Below are 22,970 nucleotides of genomic sequence, written 5' to 3' on the forward strand. Positions count from 1 at the left end.
TTTTTTTTTTTTTTCATTTTTCTGAAGCTGGAAACAGGGAGAGACAGTCAGACAGACTCCCTCATGCGCCCGACTGGGATCCATCCGGCACGCCCACCAGGGGCGACGCTCTGCCCACCAGGGGGCGATGCTCTGCCCATCCTGGGCGTCGCCATGTTGCGACCAGAGCCACTCTAGCACCTGAGGCAGAGGCCACAGAGCCATCCCCAGCGCCGGGGCCATCTTTGCTCCAATGGAGCCTTGGCTGCTGGAGGGGAAGAGAGACAGAGAGGAAGGCGCGGCAGAGGGGTGGAGAAGCAAATGGGCGCTTCTCCTGTGTGCCCTGGCCGGGAATCGAACCCGGGTCCTCCGCACGCTAGGCCAACGCTGTACCGCTGAGCCAACCGGCCAGGGCCAGAATTCTTGAGTGAGCTTCATCCCTTTTCAGATGAGGAAGGCAGAGCCGAAACCCTGAGGTCCCCACGGCCTCGCTTCTCTGGACAACCAGGCCGTCCGGTGCTGCTGGTGAGGGAGGTCGGGTTTCTCGTCTCTACATGATGATTCCATACAAATCCGCGTTAGAAACAAGGCTACAGGATCGTGGCTCTCAGGTCACGCTGCCTTGGGGGGGGGGGGGAGGGTGCGGAGGGGGGGGTCAAGTTAAGTGGTTGATACAGCTCTCAAGTACCTGTCCTCTGTCTATGGGAGGTTCTGGCCACACACAGGCTGTTCGGGTATGAAGCTATCCCACAGCTTGGTTAAATGAATATTATGTGTGTGAGAAAGCATATGGCATGCTATGCTCGATGTGTCTGTGTTAAGGAAAACAAGATTAAGACACTGCATACCAACAGGTTAGCAATGGCTCTTTTTTTCCTAAAGGGGTACTTTCCTTTTCTTATTCCGGTCGGTTCACTGCTCGCACTGTTGTGTGAGCTGTGATGGCCGTGGTGAACAGCACAAAGCCGGGAATATAGCCTGGAAGTGGTTTACCCACCTGATTGTGGTGACCCATGGGCTGCTTCTCCCAAGTCCCAGAGGGAGTCTCAGGGCGGCCCAGGACCTTCCCGGTCACGGTCTCGAGCCATTTTAGGTCCCAACGCATCACATACGGTTCTCGGTTAGAAGCCCAAACGCCCAATCCTGTCAGACGTCGAGTCTGACCTTGACTTCATGTCAGGTTCTCTCGTCCCTGCCTGGCTCCTTCCGCACCCCCACGCCCCCAGGGCAGGAGGACAGGCGGGAGACCAGGGGAGAGAGAGGCAAGGAGCCTTCTCTCCAGAGGGGCACTGAGTGCCTCCCTCCTAGTGCCAGGTGGGTGTGTCCACCGAGGTCTTTTTTGCTGGGCGATTTCCTCATCCTGGCTGAGCATCCTCACCAGGGAGCTTTTCCATGGGGTGTGTCCTAATATGTGCGAGCACCGCTGTCCTGTTTATCACTGTCCGGCTCCTTCCTCAGCTCCTGGAAATATGAAAGGACCTGTCAGGTTTGGTTTTGTTTTTTCTCCTCTCTGTGGTCCTTTGAGAGAAGACAGGATGTCTTCTGACCTGACCCTGGGCCACCCAAGCTCAAGGACGCAGGCCATCCCGCAGGGTAGCACCCTCTCTGCTGCAGTCCGAGCAGCTGCAGCCACGTCTGGACTTCAAGCTTTTCCAGACAGGGCTCGGATACAGGTCCTGGAGACAGGCAGGGACCTCCAGTTGGTCACTGCAGGTGGAGGCAGACACGGTCGCACCTCTCCCCCAGCCTCGGTGTGCACAGGTTGGGAGTTACGTCCCCAGTCTAGCAGCCTCCTGATAAATTCCGCATGCGGTCCATCACAGTGAGGCTGCTTCGGCTGAATCCGTTCCGGTGTGTCGGAAGGCAGGATGATGCCCTGAGCGTCGGGAGGCGGGATGATGCCCTGTGCGTCCGGAGGCGGGATGATGCCCTGTGCGTCCGGAGGTGGGATGATGCCCTGGGAGGCGGGAGGCGGGATGATGCCCTGTGCGTCGGGAGGCGGGATGATGCCCTGTGCGTCCGGAGGCGGGATGATGCCCTGTGCGTCGGGAGGCGGGATGATGCCCTGTGCGTCGGGAGGCGGGATGATGCCCTGTGCGTCGGGAGGCGGGATGATGCCCTGTGCATCGGGAGGCATGGCGTAGACAGGTTTTCCTGGATGGGACGCCGGAATGACACAAGTTGAGGTTTGACCTTCACACAGAAAGGAAGAGCCATGCACTGGGCTCCTGCCATACAGCACTTGACATTCTAACTGAGAGCTTAGAGGATGGACAGGTGCGGGCCCCCGGCGGCCCTGGCTCTGTTCTGCTTTGGGCTCCTGGGGGATTGAATGAAGCCCCTTCTCAGCAATCCGGTTCCACCTGCACCATCTCTGGGCCAGCGTTTCCACTCGGTGGTTCTCCTGAGTCTTTCACGTCCTCAGGGGCTCGACCTGCAGATGCCAGCCCGCCTGCCGGCATCGCCCCCAGAGGGACCCGTTTCTGGCCCGGCCTGCGCGCTGGTTACACAGCTGCATCACAGGCTTCCAGTGCTTTGCCCTCAACACTGCTTTTCCCATAAACCAGGCTATTTTTAGTGTGTGGTTTCTCAGAACTGAGACTTTTCAGGAATGTATATGTCCTGTTATAGCGGAAACATCTGTCCTTTCTTTGGGATTTACTATCCGTGTGCTTTGGGTGAAATTTTCATTTTAATAATCCTATTTGCTTTTTTTTAAAGAGAGGATACAATGAGTTCTTCCAAAAGTCGCGACAATAATTTTTTTCTTAACAAAACATACAAGGGCTCTGGTGGTCTATGTGGCTGATCTCACATGAGCCCCATCTATATATTCTGTCCCTGGAAGCCCAATATACAGGCATTTGCAGCTTTTGCTTTAGGAAGGGAAAATAAAAATATAACACCAAAAGACACTTCCATTCCCCCTTGAAATAGTCTTATTTTATAATAAATGAAAACATCAGAGATATTTTCTGAATAGTGTTGTTTGGCCCAGAATCTAAAACGACTTAACATTTGACACTAATGTCTCCTGTGGAAATCACAGATTCAGTCAGTCAGACAGATGCCCGATTTCTGCATCCGGTCACTATCCTCTAAGCGCAGGTGTTGGGCCTGGCCCAGCACACGGGTAGTGTTCCTGTCTTCAGAACTACCCACTGCCTCCAGACCCCAGTCCCGGCCTCTGGGTTCTCTTCAGTCCTCGGATTTAGGAAGCCCATCTGCTGCAGTATTAGAGACGCTGAGTGTGTTCTGAGCACCCAGGTGTGTTTTACCTACTCAAGATTAGAGGGGTGTAATTTAAACTGCAGGCAAGAAATACAGAAGCATTATGTCATGAGCACATGGTTATGCCACCTTTTAAATGATCCTGACTGGTGTTTTGAACCATGCTTGCACTACCCCGTGAAGCCCAGTGGGGGCTCAGGCCCCAGACCCGTCTGCATGGGTGTGTTCCTCCGGGATACACACTGCACTCAGTGTTAAGCTAAAATGATGTCAGTGTGCACCACAGTGCCATTGGAATCAGTGCAGAAGCCACAGAGAAATGATTTCTTAGTAATCGGTGGTTTAAATGTTTCACCACTCCATTCTTCAGTAACGTGGTGTGGATTTTTCACAATTCCACTTGCAGCTAGAACGCAGAGATGAACCCGCTCTGTGGCTGCCCCGTGCGAGCGGCGGCCTGGACGGTGCCCGGGGTTAGCGCTGGCAGAGATGCACAGACCGGTGAATGTATGGCTGGGAAGCTGCGTCTTCTTACCTGACAGGGCACAGGAGCAGAGGGGAGATGCGTTTCAGGGACCCAGGGCAAGCCAGCGGGCACCCCCGCAGCCTGTGCTCAGAGCCCCAGGCAGGGGCTCCAGCTCTGTGACTGCACCGGTCGTGTGTCTGGTCAGGAGCTCCTCCCGGTGTGGGACTGACGGCGGTTTTCTTTCTCTGTGAAGGGGAACCAGATCCTCAGTGGCCTCTCCATCGAAGAGTACAAGACCACGCTGAAAATAGTCAAGCAGGCGATCCTGGCGACCGACCTAGCCCTGTACATGAAGTAAGTACCAAGAGCTGCCCTGAGATCAGCTGGCCGGGAAAGGGCTGGCACGGTGTCCACCTCCTCACGTCCACGTCAGGGAAGGCTCAGGTGGACCATAAGGGTGGGCGCCCTGGCAGAGCTGTTCCTCAGACTGGGCACGCCTCCTTCCAGGAAGAGATGCGGCACGTTGAGGTCACTGACTCAGAACGTAAGAGTATGCGTTCGAGTGCGGCACACACGTGCAAGCTGTGGGCAGGCTGCAGTCTGCACGTGAGACTGAGGTCTCCGTGGCGTGTGGCCATGAGGGGAGCGGGCGGTCACGCACACGGGATGTCCCTGGAACACGGAGGCCTCTCTCCCTCCGTACAGGGAGTCACATCTGTGCTCTTAGCCAATTACAAGATGTAGAAGCGACCCGAGCGAGCACGCAGAGCGCGTGCCCAGGGCCAGAGCTGGACGTCAGGAGGCAGCTGCCCCAGACGTCTCCACTGCTTTGAATCTCGGAGCACTTTAAAGTCAAGTAGGGTCATAGGACATTGAATAAATTTCAGTGATTCAAAAGGATTGCCAAATAAAGCCGATCAAATTACCAAGGATTTGAAAAATACCGGTAACCAGAAAGCCTTCCCATCCCTCCCGAGCCACACAGGTCTCTCCCGTGGATCCTCCAGAAACCTGCATCTCCTCGCTGGTACCGAGGCACCTGCCATCCATTTTGTCACTTAGGTGACCCTGTTTTCCTGGCGTCTCTGGTGCCCTGTAACTTCCTGAGACGCTAACAGCAGTGGGCATGTAAGAGGTGCCTGCAGCACGCCCTGTACACACACGATTCCGATGTTCTTGGCATTTCTCTGCTTCAGAAGCATGTCACAGCTTTGTACAGAGGGAGAGTGATGGTCAGGACCTTTTATTATTTTGACCCTATTTCATAACACACACGAGTTATAGGAAACAAGGCTGAAACCTTGTAGACCCTGTAATGCCGTACAGTTAAAATTCCTTCTCGGCCTCAGGGGCCTCACCCCTGTTGTTTTGTCGTCCTGAAATCGTGTTTGAGAGCTGAGATGACACCTACTGGTGATCTGTGTGAGGTACGGTTCTGTCACCCAGAGACAACAGGACGGGGGAGAAGGGAGGCATTCACGATTTTTGAATGGTGATTTTTATGTTGAGTTCTAAAACGAGTGAAAAAAAAAAAAAAAACCCATTGATCTTTTTCCACCTAAAACTGAGTCCATAATTCTTTGTGGACAAAGGGGTAAGACGAGAGCCTGGGGAATTCCTCATAACACCAAATATTTTGCTTTATTTTCAAGGAGGCGAGGAGAATTTTTTGAACTTATAAGAAAAAACCAGTTCAATTTAGAAGACCCTCACCAGAAGGAGCTGTTTCTGTAAGTAGCCTTCCTCTCCCTAGCGCTCGAGTCCGCTCCCCGGTTAATTCTATCACGGTCAGATCGTATTGCGATCGTTAGCTGCGCCGTGACGGTGTCAGATGCAGGCCAGGATTTCCCAGCGGAGCGCAAAGTGCTGAACGTGAACATTTGGTAGAAGAAGAAAGGCACTTGCAAACTGAGGTGAACAAATCGTTCCTTTGTTCTGGAAGGAGCAGTTAAATGGTGGAGCGTCAGAAATGGCCCCCGGGTCCCCATGTTCCTGTCCCCAGCTCTCGGGGATGAAAGAGCTGCACATGGTGCCCTGAAGACTGGGGGTGCCAGTCTGGCCGTGAGGCACCTCCTGCCCTTGAACGACGCTGGCAGAGTCACACGGTGAAGACGGGGCATGTCCAGACGTGTTCTTCCTCACCCAGGCCCCGGCCCAGCCCCTCTGGCTCTGAATACCACCCCTTGTCTGGTACCCCGACTGTCTTTGTGGAGCAAGAACAGTACCAGTGAGAAAGAACCAAGAGTCAGTAGTAAGACACAGCGACGCTGAGGGCGGCGCGTTTCTTGAAATAGACTGTCAGTACGTGATGCAAAGGTGCCAATTATGAGGCAGCGATGCACAGACGCCCCACCGTCTGTCATGGGGCCGTGCTGCGCTCGACAGCCCCGGCCTGGTGCTCAGTGCGCTGGCTTAAAGAACCGCAGACCAGCTGCCGTGCCCAGAACACAGCGACGAGCTTTTCTCATCGCAGAATAGAAGCCGGGCACAGCGCCATGCCCTTGCCTCTGCTCCCCTCCCGCGACTATGACCACAGAGCTCCCGCGGGTCACTCACTGTCCCTCCCGCACTCTCACGGTACTGGCCAGACTGCAGTGCCTAAGAGCGTGCGGGTTTCTATCAGGAAGGCTGTTACTGGCGAGTCCTGAGCTCCTCTGGAAAGGGGGTCTCAGGTGGGATCGTACGCTCTTCAGGGTGCCCCTTTGTAGCAAGAGCGTTGGTATAAGAGACATGAACAGTGGCAGAAAGCCCTTTTCCGCGTGGCCTCACGTCGTTAGGAAGAAGGCCCTCTCAGGTTGGGTTTCCCCAGAGGGACACAGGACGCGGCCCTTTGCCTGTGTGGTTCTGTATCACGAGCGATGACCGTTTGCCTGTTCCTTCCAGCCAAGGGAAAGGGCTCAGCGGCAGGTATCTGCATCGGGCCTGGGAACACCCAGTGCTGTTGAGGGCAGAAGTCACAGTGCTGAGTTCCGGGTGCCTGGTTCTGGAGCCCCGAGCCCACTATGATCTCTTCCTCAACAAGGGAAGGACTGAGGGCTCTGCCCTCTCAGTCCTCAGACACTGTTTAGTCGTTCCAAGTCCCCACCCGTGTGAGTGAGTTAGGGGGACCCCTCCCCCAAGTCTGGCTCTCACAGGCCTCTGACCAGCAGGCCATGCTGCCGTCTTCTGGTTAACCATCAGTGATTGCTGTGTTCTCATCAGACGACCCCTGAGAACGGGACATCGAAGGGAAGAACAAATAATAACAACAGCCCAGTTTTGCCCAAAAGGTTAATAATTTCCCCCCTTTTGCTGCTGAGGGCTGACAGAGGCCGTCTGAGGGCGGATCCCGGCATTTCTCCAGTAATGGAAACAGTGACCCTTGGAAAGCATGGGGTCAGTCACATGTCTGTATATGTTCTGTTTCTGTTGCCTTAGTCTTTACAGAGTGCTGTCCCCATAGGTGAGAGGGCTTGAATTTAGCTTCTGTTCTAGTAACGACTTACTGAGAGCGACATTCTCACCAGAGCCAACGGGGCTGTTGGGCTTCTTTGTCCCTGAACAGAGCGATGCTGATGACGGCCTGCGACCTGTCCGCGATTACGAAACCCTGGCCCATCCAACAACGGGTATGTCGCTCGGTGATGGTACAAGTCTTTACTCTCAAAAGGAGCTTCTGGAGTGTATGTGGGACCTGTTATCTAATTTTTGAGTAGTATCAAAAGCAGGTAATTGGACAGAAACAAGTTTTCTTTTGTAGATCATTAGCACCTAATGCTCTGTGTAAGCATATTAAGAAAGAGGGCACCTGTGTTATTAACATGGCAAAGCCCGAGCAGTTGGTCAGTTTTCCTTTGGTAAGCGCTGCTCCTGGCTCACTTGGAGATGTTCTGGGCACATCCCTTTAATAATGGGACAGGGAAGAACTTGTATTTTCATGTGTCCTTTCTTCCCAATCATTCCCTAAAAAGGTAGAGTAGTGAGGTTGTGGTCCAGGCACAATAAAAGCAATTCTGTGAAGCCTCTAGAATCAAAACGGTTTGGTGTGGGTGACGGACCAGCGGAAGTCAAGAGGACACTGGAGACTGCATAGAACGCTTAGTGAGTAAAGACAGCATCTGAAACAGCTGGGCAGACAGATTTTAACTCAATCGTTGGGACGCTTTCCCCTTCTCCACCACCAGGGGGCGGAAGACAAAATCAGCTCTACTTGGCAAACTCAAATTCCCAATGGAGCAGGGGGTTCGGTGCAGAGAGTTGAACCAGCCAGATACTAAAAAAAAACATGAGTGGGATCTTCTAACAACGCAGCGTTTATAATTATTTCTATAATTATAAGACAAAACTGAACCTTTGCCCTGACAAAGCCTTGGAAGTGAAAGGACACACAGCTGATCTGGGCTGTGACACCATGCTGGGACGGACCGTTTCATTCCCAGTGACGCTAACACACTCCTGGGACCGTGTCTCTCTCCTGGGATGGGCCTTAACCACAAAAAGAGTGAGCCGGAAAAGCCCCTAGGACTGTTTTCAGTGACCGAGTACGAGGGGATGCTGTCTAGATCGTCAGTCACCTGCGGTGGGCGACGAGGGGTGAGAGCAGGCAGGAAGGACGCTGGGGTTGTTGAGAAAGGGCTGTGAGCATGAGTGAGGATACAGGTCTGCTGTGGGCGCTGTCAGGCAGAAGTCCTTCCTGCCGTCCTGGCCCTGAATCTGAAATAGGGTGTGAGCGGATGCTGTGCCCCAGCTGCGTCCCCTCAGGGACTCAACGTCATGATCAAAGATCAAGGGGGTGATGGACACACCTAGTGCCTGACTGAGGTTTAAAACACCTCCAGGTGAAGGAGGGCGGGCCCCACAAAGACATGGCGGACAGCGGTTCTGTAACCGGAAACGCACCTGGGGAGCCCAGGACAGCTTGTCACGGACAGCGAGGAGGCGGTGACGACTGGGAGGGGGGTCGGGGCAGGACAGAGGAGCCCACTGAATACTCCCCATTGCCCAAAATGGAAGAGTCTGGGCATCAGTAGGGATCGAAATACATTACATGCATTACAACTGAAGAGTTCAAAGGAGTCATCAGGAGACAAAAGCAAAACCTTCCCTGGTCATCGTTGGTGGATGCTTTGGTGGTGAAACAAGTTATTTTATTTTAATGGTAAGTAAAATTAGATCAAGCCTTTCTCCTTTTCAATTACCAGTTGTACACCCACCCACGTAGGGCACTTTTTCTTTATTGTATTGCAGCTAATAAAGGAAAAAGCAATAACTGATTGCTTGAATGTCAGCTTTGCAGCCCCTAAGTAACTGAATCTAGGCAGAGACCATGCACAGTTGCTAACATCACAGAGAGTCGGCCAGGCATTAGATAGACAGCCCCGGTCAAAAGCACACAGCACTGTTTATATAAATTAAAATGAAAAAAAAAATCCCTGTTTCAGCCTAATCAAGCCTCCAGACTACATTACCAGGGCCTGGAAATGAAGGGCCCAGAGACATAAAACAACACAGGGCTGGGGGGGCTCAGCCAAATCTAGACGGGGACAGCAGATGGACAACCCAGTGTATTCAACAAGAACCGACCGCAGACCATAGAAGGAAAATTGAGAGAGAGAGAGAGAGAGAGAGAGAGAGAGAGAGAGAGAGAGAGAGAGAAGAGGATCCCGCTGATCAATAAAAAAACTTGCCAGGCCTCCGCGCCCATCGCGGTGTGCCCAACCCGTGTCCTTCCCAGCACTGGTGTTACCAGAGCACAGTCCCTCCCTGATCGTGCACACAGATGGGCTCCCTCCACTTTCTTGTCCACTAAATGCGGATACTGAGATGACACCTTACCACCTTCTGCACAGTGACAGATTATAGACTCCAGCCAGCGTGATGAGGCGCGCGTTTAAAGCCAACGAGACATAATTTCACTCACTCCTTGTTCCTGAGTCATTCTGATTTTATGGGAGCGTTTGAAAGCTACAGATTTGACAGATTTTTGTATCTTCATTCAAACTCTCCTTTGCAGGGAGACATGCTCCAAACTGCCAGAACTTGACCTGTTGTTTGTTGCAGATAGCAGAGCTGGTGGCTGCTGAGTTCTTTGACCAGGGAGACAAAGAGAGGAGAGAGCTCAACATAGAGCCTGCGGTGAGCATGAGGCTCGGTGGGCGGGACTGTGCAGATACTTATCCAAAAGTTTTTTTTGTTTTTTTAATTGTAAACTTTACGTGTCACTGAGATCTTTCCTTAGGAACACAATTTCTTCTAATTTTTATTTTTCATTATATTAAATTCTACATTTTTGTAATTTGCTTTTTCTTTTCTATTTTTTTTTCTTTATTAAGTGACAGGCAGGGAGACGGAGAGACAGACTCTCACCTCTGCCCTGACCAGGAGCCACTTCGCAAGCCCTCTACCTGGGCGATGCTCTGCCCATCTGGGGCCAGTACTCCGTTGCTCAGCAACTGAGCTATTTTAGTGCCTGAGGCAAAGCTATGGAGCCATCCTCAGCACCTGAGGTCAACTTTGCTTGAACCATTTGAGCCATGGCTGTGGGAGGGGGCAGGGGAGAGAGAGAAGGAAGAGGGGAGGGATGGAGAAGCAGATGGTCGCTTCCTCTGTGTACCGTGACCCAGCGAGAATCAAACCCAGGACATCTACACACCGGGCCAATGCTCTACCACTGAGCCAACTGGCTAGGACAATAATTTGCTTTTCCCATTTAAATTTCATGAGTCACTTTTCATTCTAACAGAGACCTTGGACATGTTATTCATCTGTTATTCATCGTGGTTACATAAAAGAGATGTATCTATAATGTGCCCACTTCCTCTGGTGTAACATTTGTAATGTTCACTGTTCTAAACAGTGCTGTGATGAAAATCTATGTTGCTAAATGTTTTCATCATCTTTTTGGGATAAAGTCCCAGGACTGCTGTGTTGGAAGACACACAGATTTTTAAGTATTTGCTTGTTTGTTTGTTTATACATATTACCTTTTACATAGTGTGTGGATCTCAAATACAACAGAAAGATTCCTCGTAAACCATTTCTATCTTTTGGAATGAGTTTCTCTTGAAAATGAAGCGTGTGTGTGTGTGTGTATTTATATTTTTTTGGTTTGTTCAAATGACCGTTTCTTGAGCTCATATTAAACAGGGCATGGTGAAGAGAGGCCCCTGCTCTGGGGGCAGTTCCACCCCTCTGCTCTTTGTCCTCAGCTGGGGACATCCTGGGTCTCTCACAGTTGTTCAGTCTTCTATGGATGCCCAGAATCTTTGCAGAAAGTGGTAAGGCAGAGGGATGGTGACAGCGAAAGGAGAAGTCACTTGATGTTAAACGAGCTCTGAGACAGACTCGTTGCTTCCTGTGATGGTGCCAGGCTCCTTTGGGGCTCCGGTCATGAATTCCTGACATCTTCACTCAAAATGCTCTGTGTGAACTGGACTGTCATCAGCTGTAGCCGCAGCTCTCTTTTCCACAGGGGGGAGGGTGTCTGACTCCACAACGGAAGACAATTCAGAGCGTGTGTGTGTTCTCCTGATACACATCCATGGTTGAGTCTGCGTCAGTAATGAACCGTAGACCAACAATTGACTGTAGGCCAGTGGTGGGTTTTAGGCCAGGTCACTAAATGAACTTGAGGTCAGGGGTCATCTCAAGGTCAGGGGTCAGCTCTAAGTCAGTGAGGAGTTCTGGGTGTTATGGGGAACATCACAGCCAGGACAAACAAAGCCGAAGACAAGGCACGTTCACTCCCTGAACGCGGTCCTGGTGGGCAGTGCCGGAGGCCACTAGCCAAGGTCAGGAGGCTGGCGAGCATGTAGCAGGCTTTCCTCGGCTGGCCCAGCGGCCCCTTTCTAGCCAACGGATGTTGTGTTCTTTTCGTGACTGCAGATCAGTGACTGTCTCTTCTGTCCCTGTGTTTGTGTTTCCAGGACCTCATGAACAGAGAGAAGAAAAACAAAATCCCCAGCATGCAAGTGGGCTTCATAGATGCCATCTGCCTGCAGCTGTACGAGGTAATTCCGTGAGAACTGCCAGCCTCGCCCAACGCGGAGTGGCGTGAACTGAAACTGTGGCTCCACGGAGGCTGGCGTGGGGCTTCTATTTCACTGTTCTTGCTGCCATCGACAGTGAACGGGGAACGCATTTTATATATATTTACCATCTCTCAAAAACTTTAATCTACCAAAGTACAATTGTCTGTGGAGCGTCCATGGTGTGCTGGGCTCTAAGCCGGCACAGGGACACTCGGAGCAAGGAGCCAAGATTACGAGAAGCTGTACTGGGCAGGCTCTAGGTCTGCGCATTCCCATTCAGTGTCAGTTTTGGCCTCTATAAAGATGACCAATTACCCAGCTCTTTCTCAGGGTACAGTGTAGCTTTGGTATTGTTGATACATTTTTATGAGAATCGATCAAAAGGAGGTGGCTGGAAGAATACTGCAAGTTCCCATTCCCATGCATCTGCTGGCAAGGGATCCCTCCCCTGATAAAACAAAACAAAGCATCCTGTGTGCCAGTTGAGATAGATGTGTATCCCCAAGTCCAAAAAACAGATGTCCCCATCTTTAGAAGTTGGGACAGGAGACTGTCTCAGGTTGCATCTGGGAAAGGAGCTGGTAGCCTGGTGCTGTCCTAGAGAGTCAAGGTCACAGGGAACTCTGGGGTCCTGCGATGCAATCGTGGCCAGAGGCAGTAACTTGAGTCTGTGAAGGTCATCTCCCTGGACGCTGGGACATGGGCCCCAGTCAAGCGGGGTTATGAAGAGCCCGTTCTCTCCCGAGTCCAGAGGTTCAGAAGAATTTCTCAATGTGGCAGGGGTGTGGGGGGGGGGGGGCAGCAGGGAAAAGCAGATGGAGCACCGTGCAGACACCTGTGTTGTCTCCCACTACGGCTGGGTCCACTAGTCTGCTCCTCCGCGCAGGTGGGCTCGGAGCACGGCTTCTAGCACGCGAGGTTCTCCTTGTCCTGCAGCAGGCCCTTTCCTCCGCAGAGTGAGGTCCTCAGTTCAGGGTACTGACGTGCCGGCATTGCGTTCTTTCCCCGTGCCCGTAAATACGGCCCAATACCAGCCAGATCTCCCACAATGCAGGCTCCTTCTGCATGTGTGCGCACAGGGGCTCACTTCACTCATTCTGCCCTTAAACTCTGGGCACACGAAGCTGTACATGTACATTATTATTATTTTATTATTATTTTTTTTTACGGAACGATGTTCTCATTAAATCAGAGAACGCGGAGAAGCAAACAGAAAAAGTGACTTTTGAGCCCACAACTCAGAGACGAGTCTGTTAACCTACTGATGTATGCGCGCTGTGACGTTTTCCCATCTGTCTATTTAACAAAACTGCTTGGTGCAACTCACAGTGTATATGATAACGTCCATCTTTCTGTGTCAGAGGTCCTTCTGGGACAGCAACAAAGACTGTAGACTAGGACACAGATTCCCTAACCCTGTCGCTGCATCTCTACTGTTAAGAACCTGGCGGACATCCTTTCATCTGAACGTTAGGCACTGCGGTTCTACATATAATTATAATACCGCAGAGGGATACAGGTGACTCTCCGTCCCGTTCTTGGAGAGAAACTGATTGAAGTCCCTGGTGTGAAACCACTTTCTAGAAAGACACCAAAACCCAGCTGACCCCGTAGAGTCGCACTTGGGGGTGGGGGGTGTCTGCGCCGCATAAGGGCACCGCGGACTGTTCCCCGCCACCAGGCTCCCCCAGGGCCGTCTCCCTAGCGCGGCGCTGTCATTCTGGAATGCATGTGATTGCTCTGTGTCTCGGAGTGGACTCACTCCAAAGTGGTCCCGCGTGATCACGGAGCTTGTGAAGGCCCGGCCCGGGGCCCTGCCCGGGATGAGTGTGGGCAGAGGTGGGCACCCTGGCACAGCTTGGGGACAGGGCTCCTGCCTGGGCAGGCGTCCCAGTGGTTGATTGCTTTCTCTCGCCTCCTGCAGGCCCTGACCCACATCTCACAGGACTGCTTCCCTCTGCTTGCCGGCTGCCGGAAGAACAGGCAGAAGTGGCAGGCCCTGGCCGAGCAGCAGGAGAAGACGCTGGTGAACGGGGACAGCGGCCAGGCCCAGCGGAGCTGACGGCCTGCTGGGGGGTGCTGGTGCCCGCGGACCATGACCGCGGTCTGGTCCCCGGGTGCCCTGCCTCACTGGACAGTGGAAGGCTGGGAGTGCCCTTCCCACTGCTGTATTGGTATTTTTGCACAGCTTCTGACAGCACCGCGGGAATGGTCTCTGGGGGACGATTCCGTGTCTCTGTGTTTTGCGCCACTGAGCTGAGGGCGGGCGATGCCGGCTCTCGGCACGTGACCACGCCCCTGCATGTGGGGCTCGGGGTGCTGGAAGGGTGAGCTGCCCTCTTGCACTCGGGTTGCTTGGTTTTGCTTGGGAATTTTATATGATGAATTCTGTGGTTTGGGAATTGCCAGTATTTCAAGAATGTCTGGGATCTTTTCTTTCTCAAAAATAGGCTAGAAGCAGATTGAATGTATTCTGTGACACTTAAAACCTCCGTAGGGGAGAGAGAAATCATGGGCTGCTAAGGGAAAGGGTATTGATGATCAGGGGTCTCACTGATCGTTGAGTGTGGTCCGGAAGTGGAGCCCCAGTTAGTTCTGCTCCTTCTCTGTGTAACTTCATCCTTCGTTTTACAAACCACAGTTGATAAGTGGACAGTTGACATCTGAATGGAAAATGGAGAAAAACATGGTGATTGGAGCCCGGGCCTGACAGTGACCCGTGACTGTAGATAAGTCAGTGTAACCGAAGGCCATCTGTGACGTTGGGTCGGCAGTTAAACCGACCCAATGCGGTAGGGTAAGAAACAGGCCAGAGAAAATTTAGCAGGATTGACTGTAATTGAGAACATGCCTAATTTTGGTTGAAAGGACTGGTCAACCTGGAATCACAGAAATTTGGCTATGTGCCTTACACATACACACAGGCCTTGGCTTGCCAACAGTGGCATGTACTTCTCATAGCCACCAGAGCACTTGCGGAACGTCCACCTTGTCTTAGAATGTGAGCCCCTGCGAGGGGCAGTCCACTAGCACACATGTGCTCCTGAACACATCTGTTCAGTGATAGAGGAGCAGTTAGGGCTCAGGCTGCTGCTTCCAGGAAGGAAAACCCCCAGGGATGTGGACAGAGAATAGGAAGACAGGTATTTGATTTGTGAACCCCTCCTTCCCTTCCCTCCCAAATGTTTCTGAGTTTCTTGCAGCAACTTGGAAAGACTCCTCACTGAAACATGTTTTCCATTTGTATCCTTTTTCTCTAAACTGCCTAAAACTCAATGTGTTTGCTAACGTTTTTAAAGTGTGTATATGTATCTTGAAATGTTTATTCTTATCATTCAGGTAAAAAGTAATAATAATAAGGCAAAACAAATCATGTGGCCTTTACTCTGTGGTGGTAACGGCAGATCTAGAGAGTTACTGACTGTGTCATTGCTGGGTGTGTTCTTGTCGTGAAACTTGTATTTTCCAGATGTTGTTTTATCCCGTGTCATGCAGAGACCTGTCAGACTGCCTCTCGGTGGCTGGACCTGGTGTGTAAAGTACAGGCTGTCACGACGATGACTTGTCCCCCGCTGGTGTCCACCTGGGTAGGCACATGTGCTTCCTCAGTGCAGAACACCGTGTCCAGAGTGGCAGTCTTGAACAAGTGGTCTTTCTGTCACACGTTGTGACATACACTGAAGTCTGTAGTCACGGGCTGCCGTGGTTTGTTTTGACCCCTCTGGTACATGTTACTGAGATTTTAGAAGACATCGTAGACGATGTGTGGAGGGTGTGTGTGTGTCTTTTTAGTAAGCAAAAAGATGTTATTTAGATGAGAAATTTGTTTGGTTTACCTTTAGATAATGATTTTTACTGCTTTAGAAATTAGAAGTTAGGCAATGTCACGCCTATTTTAGCTCAGAGAGGAGAATGGCATTTCTTTAGGACTAGTCCATTGGTTCCAATAATTTTAATTTTCTTGAAAATCATTCCATGCATCAATTAATGTCTGGTGTGTGGGCACAAATCAAAGTTTTTATTCTTGTGTGAATATTTCCTTCCCGATATCTCCTTAAATTGGAAATACATATGTACAGGGCACTCTACAGTTCATACAGAAAATTATACAGTAGTGAATAATAACATACAAGAATAAACTGCTCTGTGTGTTCACAGCTGCAGACTCCTGTTCCCCCATGTGCAGTCCTCTGCACCCCCTGCACTGTTACCCATCACCGGCAGGACGGTGTCTATTCCAGATTCACGGAGTTTGTTTTTGTTTGTTTTAATTGAGGAATGTTGTACCATTTCATTTCAATTTTCAGCCCACCAAGGCCCCACGTTTTACTGAGTGGAAGATGTCCGTGGAATTGCCCGGCCTTGTAGCTTTCAGAGCCGTGGCCTCTGCCATTCCCAGTCCTGTGTGAACTTGAGTAGGTCACGACCTCTGTGCGCCTGGACCAGCCAAAGGCATTCTGTTTGGGCAGAGCCTCTATCTCCATGGAGAAGGTCACAGAAGGCAGCGACTCCGTGAGCCCCGACGGGCCCCGGAGAACACTGTCGGCATGGGCGCAGGGCCACGGGCCACGGTGAGCGAACCCTACGTGCCACCTCGTAGGCTGAGCCCCTGGTACTGAAAGAACAGTGACCACATCACCGGGCGATTCGCGCAGACCACCAGTGAGTGCCCAGCCACCAAGTACAAGCCCTGCTGGCAATGCTGGTACCACCAAGCTCTTACCTGAGGTGACGGGCCACGAAGGGAGCATGGAGATGTGCGGGCCATGGTGGATTCTGGGAGGAAACGGGTCACAGGTGCGTCCTCGCCTCACTCACGGTGAAGTGCCTTTATTTTCAGCACCGAGCTCACTCACGTGTCCACCCAGCCCCCGCTTCTCTCTGGTCCTACCCCTAAAATGTCCAGCGCTGCTGTGCTGTGTGTCCACACTGGGGCCACGAGGAGAGGGACAGGTGCTGCTGCCGTCCTGTCCTGGGAGCAGCTCTGGTGACAGGGTGATGTCCTGTCCCTGCCATCTCAGACCTGCCTCGAGCTGCTGTGTCCCCACGTGTGCCAGGCAGCCACTGCAGCCACTGCCGGGGGCCCCACACCTCCTGGGCAGAGCTGGGAGCATGCCCAGCTCAGTCCGGAGCCTGCCGGTCTCCCGTGAGGACAGAGGGCACAGTATGTCACTCTGTCTCGCCTGTCACGTGTGCATTCCACGGTTTCCAAGGACCTCCCGACCTGGACCCTATTACTGTCAGTGCCCACCCTGTCTTCTTGAGAGCATGCGTCATGTGGGCCATTAGGAGCATGCGGACCGCCGATGTAAGGGGTCACGCCTTGCCTTGGGAGCACTGCTTCCCACATGCCAGCTGGGGAGGGTCCTTAGACTGTGCGTCAGAGTGCCATCCTGGGCCCCCTTGCGCTCTCGCGGGGAGCGAGGAAGGAAGGACTGAAGCTCACATTGCCCATCCGTGTACTTCTCAAGAGCCTGTGTAACCATGTCTGAATGGATGCTGTTGACTGTGATGTAAATAGTTGAAAATGTAAGTTTCCATAACGGTTAAGAAGAGGAAAGCTTATGAGTCATCACTAGCCACTATTTATATCTCTGCATTCTTATACCTTTTCAATACATTTGAACAGATAGTTTCTGGCACTATTTTTGTACAAACATGAAGGAAGGAGTTACTTTGTATATGATGTTTAGCTCTCAGTCATTCTAAATGACCATGAATGGTGACTTCGTGTTTCTCCGCCCCACCCTCACCCTGAGAAGCGTTTCAGAGACGAGCCACATGGACAGGCCACAGCCGCCAAGCGGCGGTCAGGGTGGTTTCCCACTGTGTGAACTCTTCACCGACCAGCTGTGTCCTCGTGTCGCCATGCTCTGTAAAAATAAAAAGGCAAGCGGACAACCAGGTACAAGTGTGAGTGGTCATTTGTGGGCGTTGAATGTCAGGCAGAGAGCACACGGGTTTGACAAATTGGGCAACTTCACACCAAGCTGACCTGTCATCCTGTTAGCTGGAAAATGTCCGCTCCTTAGCCGAGACGCCTCTCAGGGACAGGCTTCTTTTCATCGTACCCTTTGCTGCCAGTCGGAGAACAACACTTACCATGTGCTTCGCCTGAAGATCCCAGCGAGGCTGTGGCAGGCGGGCACTACCAGCCCTGTCACCAAGGCGCTGAGCTGAGGGGAAAGTTCTGGCCCAACGCACGCGCTGGGCCCCAGCCAGCGCTGGCTGGTTTGTCCACTTCATTCTCTTAATGCATTTTAATTGTGGAAGGCTGCAGATCCATCGGAATGGGTCCAGCGGGCCCCCCGGAAGCATTAGAGACCCACGCTGTGCCCCCAGCAGGTGCGGTGAGTGTGGGGGCACAGTGACCCTCCCTTCCGTTCACCTGGTCCTGGAGCCGCCCAGGGCCGCCCGTCTAGAGGCAGGAAGTCAGTGTCCAGTGCCGAGTGTCTCACTCATAGTTGTGCCTCGCCGCGAGACAAGCCCCCTTCGTGTGAGGCAGAGTGTCTAGGCTGTTCCCAGTTCACACAGCTAAAGGCAAAGGAAATGGAAGCTCATGGGAAACAGTACTTTAATTTTGGTTGTCTGACCACAACAGAGCACCGGCGGTTGAGCTTCATTTAAAGGAGCAATCTGGAAAATGATGACTGACTTACTGCCCTTTTCCAGAGATCACATCTTCATGATTTTCTCCAAATAAACTCTGACCATATGAAGTGTCTCCAATGGACACTCATTCTGTCCACGGAGGCCACAGTGTTCTTGCAGAAGAGAAGTCCTGGACAGCCGTTGGCACCCACACTCCTGCTCTGAGCTGTGCTGTCTTCAGACGGGTGCCTCAGTGTGACATGTGCAGATGTCAGGGGACGGTTTTCTCTTTTATTTCTTATTTCTTTAAAAAAAATTTTTTCTTATGTATTAATTTTAGAGAGAGAGGAAGGGGGGGGGAGAGAGAGAGATAGGAACACAGATCTGCTCCTGTATGAACCCTGAGCAGGGGTCAAACCGGCAACCTCTGTGCTTTGGGACGACAGAGGCTCTAACCCAGGAGCTATCCAGCCAGGCAGCTGTCTGTTTTAAACTACCTAACACTAAATACACAGGGACTCTAAATAAGCAGAGGTTATGCTGGTGTGTTAAGCTCTCTTCAACCTTGAAAGGGAAAAAGCTGTATGTTTCCAATTCGCAAACGTTTTGTTCAAAATAGAAACCCACAAAAGTTATGAATGAAATCAAATTACTAATCATTTGCATCAAAAGAAATCTGAGTAGAAAACTTGAAAGCCCCCTTATGGCATATTTCTATACTTGCAAATTATGATACTTATGAATGGTAAGGATGAAATACATATTTATAAAGTATAAGGATTACAAATATTTGGAAATGTGATATAAAATAAAGCAAATATCCTTTAAATGTATACTTGAGTGCCTAAAAAAGTCAGAGAAACCCCGTGAGGCCAAGGCGAAGCCAGTTAACAACGTGAGCAGCAAGCCAGTGAGCTGAGCCCAGGTCAGACTCCAGAGGTTTGCTTGTGTCCATTATGAAGGGGTTGCCCGCCCACAGAGCAAGAAACGTGGTCTTGAAACCAGGGACCCACTGAGGATGTCCCTCAATGAACACGGAGACAGGGAAGCCCACTCAGAGACACACACGTAAAGGAAATGTGCCGTCTCATCGGGGCTCCTGCTGAGACACAAAAACCATGGCTCCAGGTTCACCCCCAGTCGCCCAGGTCTGCCTCGGGGTGCCTGCTTTCCGAGTTCACCCTCCAGTCTCCGAGGTCTGCCTCGGGGTGCCCGCTCTTCGAGGTGGGCAGGGGCAGGAGGGTGTGGCTCCCGGCCTTCCCTCTGCTCTCACCATGCCTGCTGGCACAGTGGAAGGTGCCCAGAGGGCTGAGCACCTGACTCGGAGATGTAGACTGTGGACAGCTGTCGACTGGAACACCACCCTGCGTGCACGCACTCTCCCTTCTGCTCTGACAGGGGACCTCCAAGGTCCCTGCGCCTGCTCACACGCCTCCTGATGATGCTGTCCCAAGAGACAGCCCTACTGCCCAAATGGGGGGGGGGGGCAAAGAGCCAGGGAGCCTCACTGATGCTGACTGTCCCCTCCCCGGGCCACACCTCACTCCCAGCCACAGCGCTTGTCCTCTGTGGCTGCCTTGTACATGAGATAAAAGGAGGTGCGGAGGTGAACATCTGACCACTAAGGCTGCCAAATGGCACTGCTACAATCTGCTTGTTTCAGCAGTCCTCTCGTCTTGGGCTGGCTGTTTGCCCCAGACACACCTGATATCCGGCAACCATTGCCATCAGCAATAGTCCCCTCGGTTAATCATTCACCGCAACAGCCTGGTGGGGAGAGCAAGTGCTTCCCCATTGTCAGATTTGGCTGAGCTGACCTCCTGTAGGAAGGGACCGCTTTGTTTTCCGGACAGAGAGCTCAGGCCCCACGGGGAGTCTGTCTCCAGTTTCCAGAACCACGAGGCATTCACTGTGATGTGTCATGGGCATTGCTAAACACATCTTGTTTTTCTCCTCCTGAGCTCTCTGCTTGGGCAGTCCGTAATGGGACCCAGTGCTGCCTTGGGGGTCCCTTGTCAGGCGGAGCGGACGGGGAGAGTGTGTGCAAGCAGCCCGGGCGTTCTTACACTCCCCATGGGAGCTCATCTTACCCTTGGGCCCACAAGTGTGCTGTAGCAGTGTCTCCTAAGGAAACAGGTGCACACACACCTTAGCATGGGCACCCTGCTCAAGGCAGGCTGTCACTCACCAGTGACCATTACTTGTGACCCTGATTCCAGCAGGTGGGACGCCTGCATCTGTGGAATAGAGTAACAGCAGAGCAGCATGTCCCCCCACCCTCCCCCTTCCAGCTGGTCCCCGTGAGTCAGGAACCCCATTTCCCTGCATCTGTGGAATAAAGAATAACAGCAGAGCAGCATGCTGCCCCCACTACCCGCCCCCTTCCAGGCTGGTCCCCGTGAGTCAGGAACCCCATTTCCCAGAAAGTCAACCTCCTGGCGGGCGCGAGTGGCCGTGTGCAGGAGCAGGGCTGCCCGGACCTGTGGTGGGGTGGATGTGTCTGCTGCCCTCGCACCCATGGGAGCATGCCGGCATTTCTCTGCCAAAGTTGGAAAGAAAACGGGTGAGAGCAGCAGCCATGGCGTGAGAAGGGCGTGATGGCAGGGGCTCAGGGCTCCAGGGAGAGCCCCAAGTGCCGGGCCAATCCAGGAGGGGACAGGAGAGGTACCAGAAGCATCAGTGTAGTCCATGGACCATGACCACCAGGTGCCTCACAGTTCACCCCACAAATCTTTCACTTATTTGTGGAAAGGAGGGCAGCCAGGACCCAGAGGCTCGGTCCCCCGTGAATAAAGTCACTATGTAAGGAGGGCTGGTCTGAGCCGGCAGGAGGCAGATCTCAGGCGGGACAGCGGGTCGACCCTCAGGATCCAATCTGTCTCCCATGCGAGCGGCGCCGCCCCGCACCCCACACAGACACACCCTCGTGCTCTGGCCCGCAGGGCTTCTGACTGTGGCTGTGTCAGCTCACAGCTATGTCCCTCCAGGGGCGGCCTGCATCCTGTCACTGGTGCTGGGAGGAGGAGGGAATCAGGGACCCAACCCGGTCTCAGCGAGGGACAACTCTGACAGCTGGTCCAGTCTTTGACCTCCGCAGACCAAGGGTCAAACGCCTGCCCCCCGGGTCTGCTGCGCTCCCCACTGCGTCCCCAGTGTCTGCCCTGCTACAGGGCCAGTCCTCCTGTTAAATGAGGAGAGGCTGCATGAGGACTTCTCCAGTCCCCCTCTCTACCACCCACGGGAAATGCACCACTTCACATCACTGCCCACGCTCACAAAGCGTGCTGAGTAAACGTGGACATGTGTCCTGAATTTCCGTTTCATCCCTTAGGAGACGTCTGTTAGGAATGCGGACTTCCTATTACACGTCCACGGTCACTGACCTCTGCTCAGGGGCAGGCTGGGCTCACAGAGCCCCTGGCGTCCCTGGGCCCCACACCATTCTTTTGGCAAGCTGGCCTTTCCCTGCAGGAGGGCCATTGTGATTCAGTTTAAAACATGGTCATCTACCTAGCTGCAGGATCTGATTTGCAAGAAGTCTTTAGGTGACAGTACATGGTAGGAAAACAGCGTGGTGTGAGACGGAATTCAATTTGTACGTGCTCTTGTGTGACATGGGTCGCCTGCACGCAGTACGATGCAGGGTTCCAGATGTCACTTGCCATGGGCTGAGATGACGTTTTGGACTGCGGTTAATTCAGGTCCCCGTTGCACTGCTCTGTGCAGGAATGGCCCTGTAAGACCTCCCCTTCTGTGGCCAGCACGGCCCAGGTGAATCTATGAAGCCAAACCGCTCTGCAGGCTCGACCTGAGGAGCAGGGTCACTCAGTTGACAAGGCTGACACCAAAACCACGCAGAACAATACTCTGGAGCTGGACTCAGGAAATCGTGATAATTGATAGCTGGTTACACAAAAAGGCCAAAGGTGATTCACTGATTTTATAGAATTACCTTTGACCACTGGCACCAATGATAGCTCTGTATGTTCTAAACTAAACTGATAACAGATATTTGAGTAAATTACCCCTTTAATACACCCACTTAAAAAAAAAGAAATTTTTTTTTCAAGTGAGAGGAAAGGAGATAGACTCCCACATGCACCCTGACCAGGATCCACCTGGCAACTCTGTCTGGGGCCAATGCTTGAATCACCTGAGCCGTTTTTGACACCTGAGGTCAATGCTCAGACCTATGAGCTATCCTCAGTGCCTGGGGCAAAGCTTGAACCCACTGAGCCACTGGTTGCAGGACGGGGAAGAGGGAGAGAAGGGAGAGAAGAGAGAGAGGGAGGAGAGGGGAAGCAGATGGTTGCTTCTCCTGTGTGCCCTGACTGGGGATTGAACCCAGGACATCAGCGTGCCAAGCCACCGCCCTATCACAGAGCCAACCTCCCAAGGCCAAGAAAATTTTGAAGATAAGTTTCTGAAAAGATCTCCAGTGCCTACAAAGACATACCTAAATTGACACAAAGTTTGACTTAAGCCTCTGTTACCAACTACCACCCCTCAGGGAGCTCAGTGATTAAAAAAATACCCTTTGCAAAGGAAGTGACAATTCTCTAGCTTGAAGTGTGGCTGTCACCCCTCCCTGAACAAGACCAGCCTCACCCCCCACCCCCACCCCCACCCCCGGCAGGTGACGACACACCCTAGCATACACTGCGGATGAGCTGTGTCAGAACAGCTTGTGGAGT

At 52.4% G+C, this 22,970-nt stretch overlaps 1 protein-coding gene across 3 annotated transcripts in view; it reads left to right on the forward strand.

The window, feature by feature from the left end:
• Positions 1-17,586, forward strand: part of PDE5A (phosphodiesterase 5A) — a 92,865-nt gene extending 75,279 nt beyond the window's left edge. For all 3 annotated transcript variants that reach the window (XM_066233941.1, XM_066233943.1, XM_066233942.1), the window contains exons 16-21: positions 3,930-4,030; positions 5,329-5,406; positions 7,221-7,284; positions 9,716-9,790; positions 11,581-11,664; positions 13,610-17,586. In XM_066233941.1, coding sequence (XP_066090038.1) covers positions 3,930-4,030; positions 5,329-5,406; positions 7,221-7,284; positions 9,716-9,790; positions 11,581-11,664; positions 13,610-13,747 — 540 coding nt within the window. In that variant the 3' untranslated portion in view covers positions 13,748-17,586. The remainder of the gene's footprint in view (positions 1-3,929; positions 4,031-5,328; positions 5,407-7,220; positions 7,285-9,715; positions 9,791-11,580; positions 11,665-13,609) is intronic.
• The last annotated feature ends 5,384 nt before the right edge of the window (positions 17,587-22,970 follow it).

Source organism: Saccopteryx bilineata, chromosome 1, assembly GCF_036850765.1.
Source record: "Saccopteryx bilineata isolate mSacBil1 chromosome 1, mSacBil1_pri_phased_curated, whole genome shotgun sequence".
NCBI classification, from domain to species: domain Eukaryota; kingdom Metazoa; phylum Chordata; class Mammalia; order Chiroptera; family Emballonuridae; genus Saccopteryx; species Saccopteryx bilineata.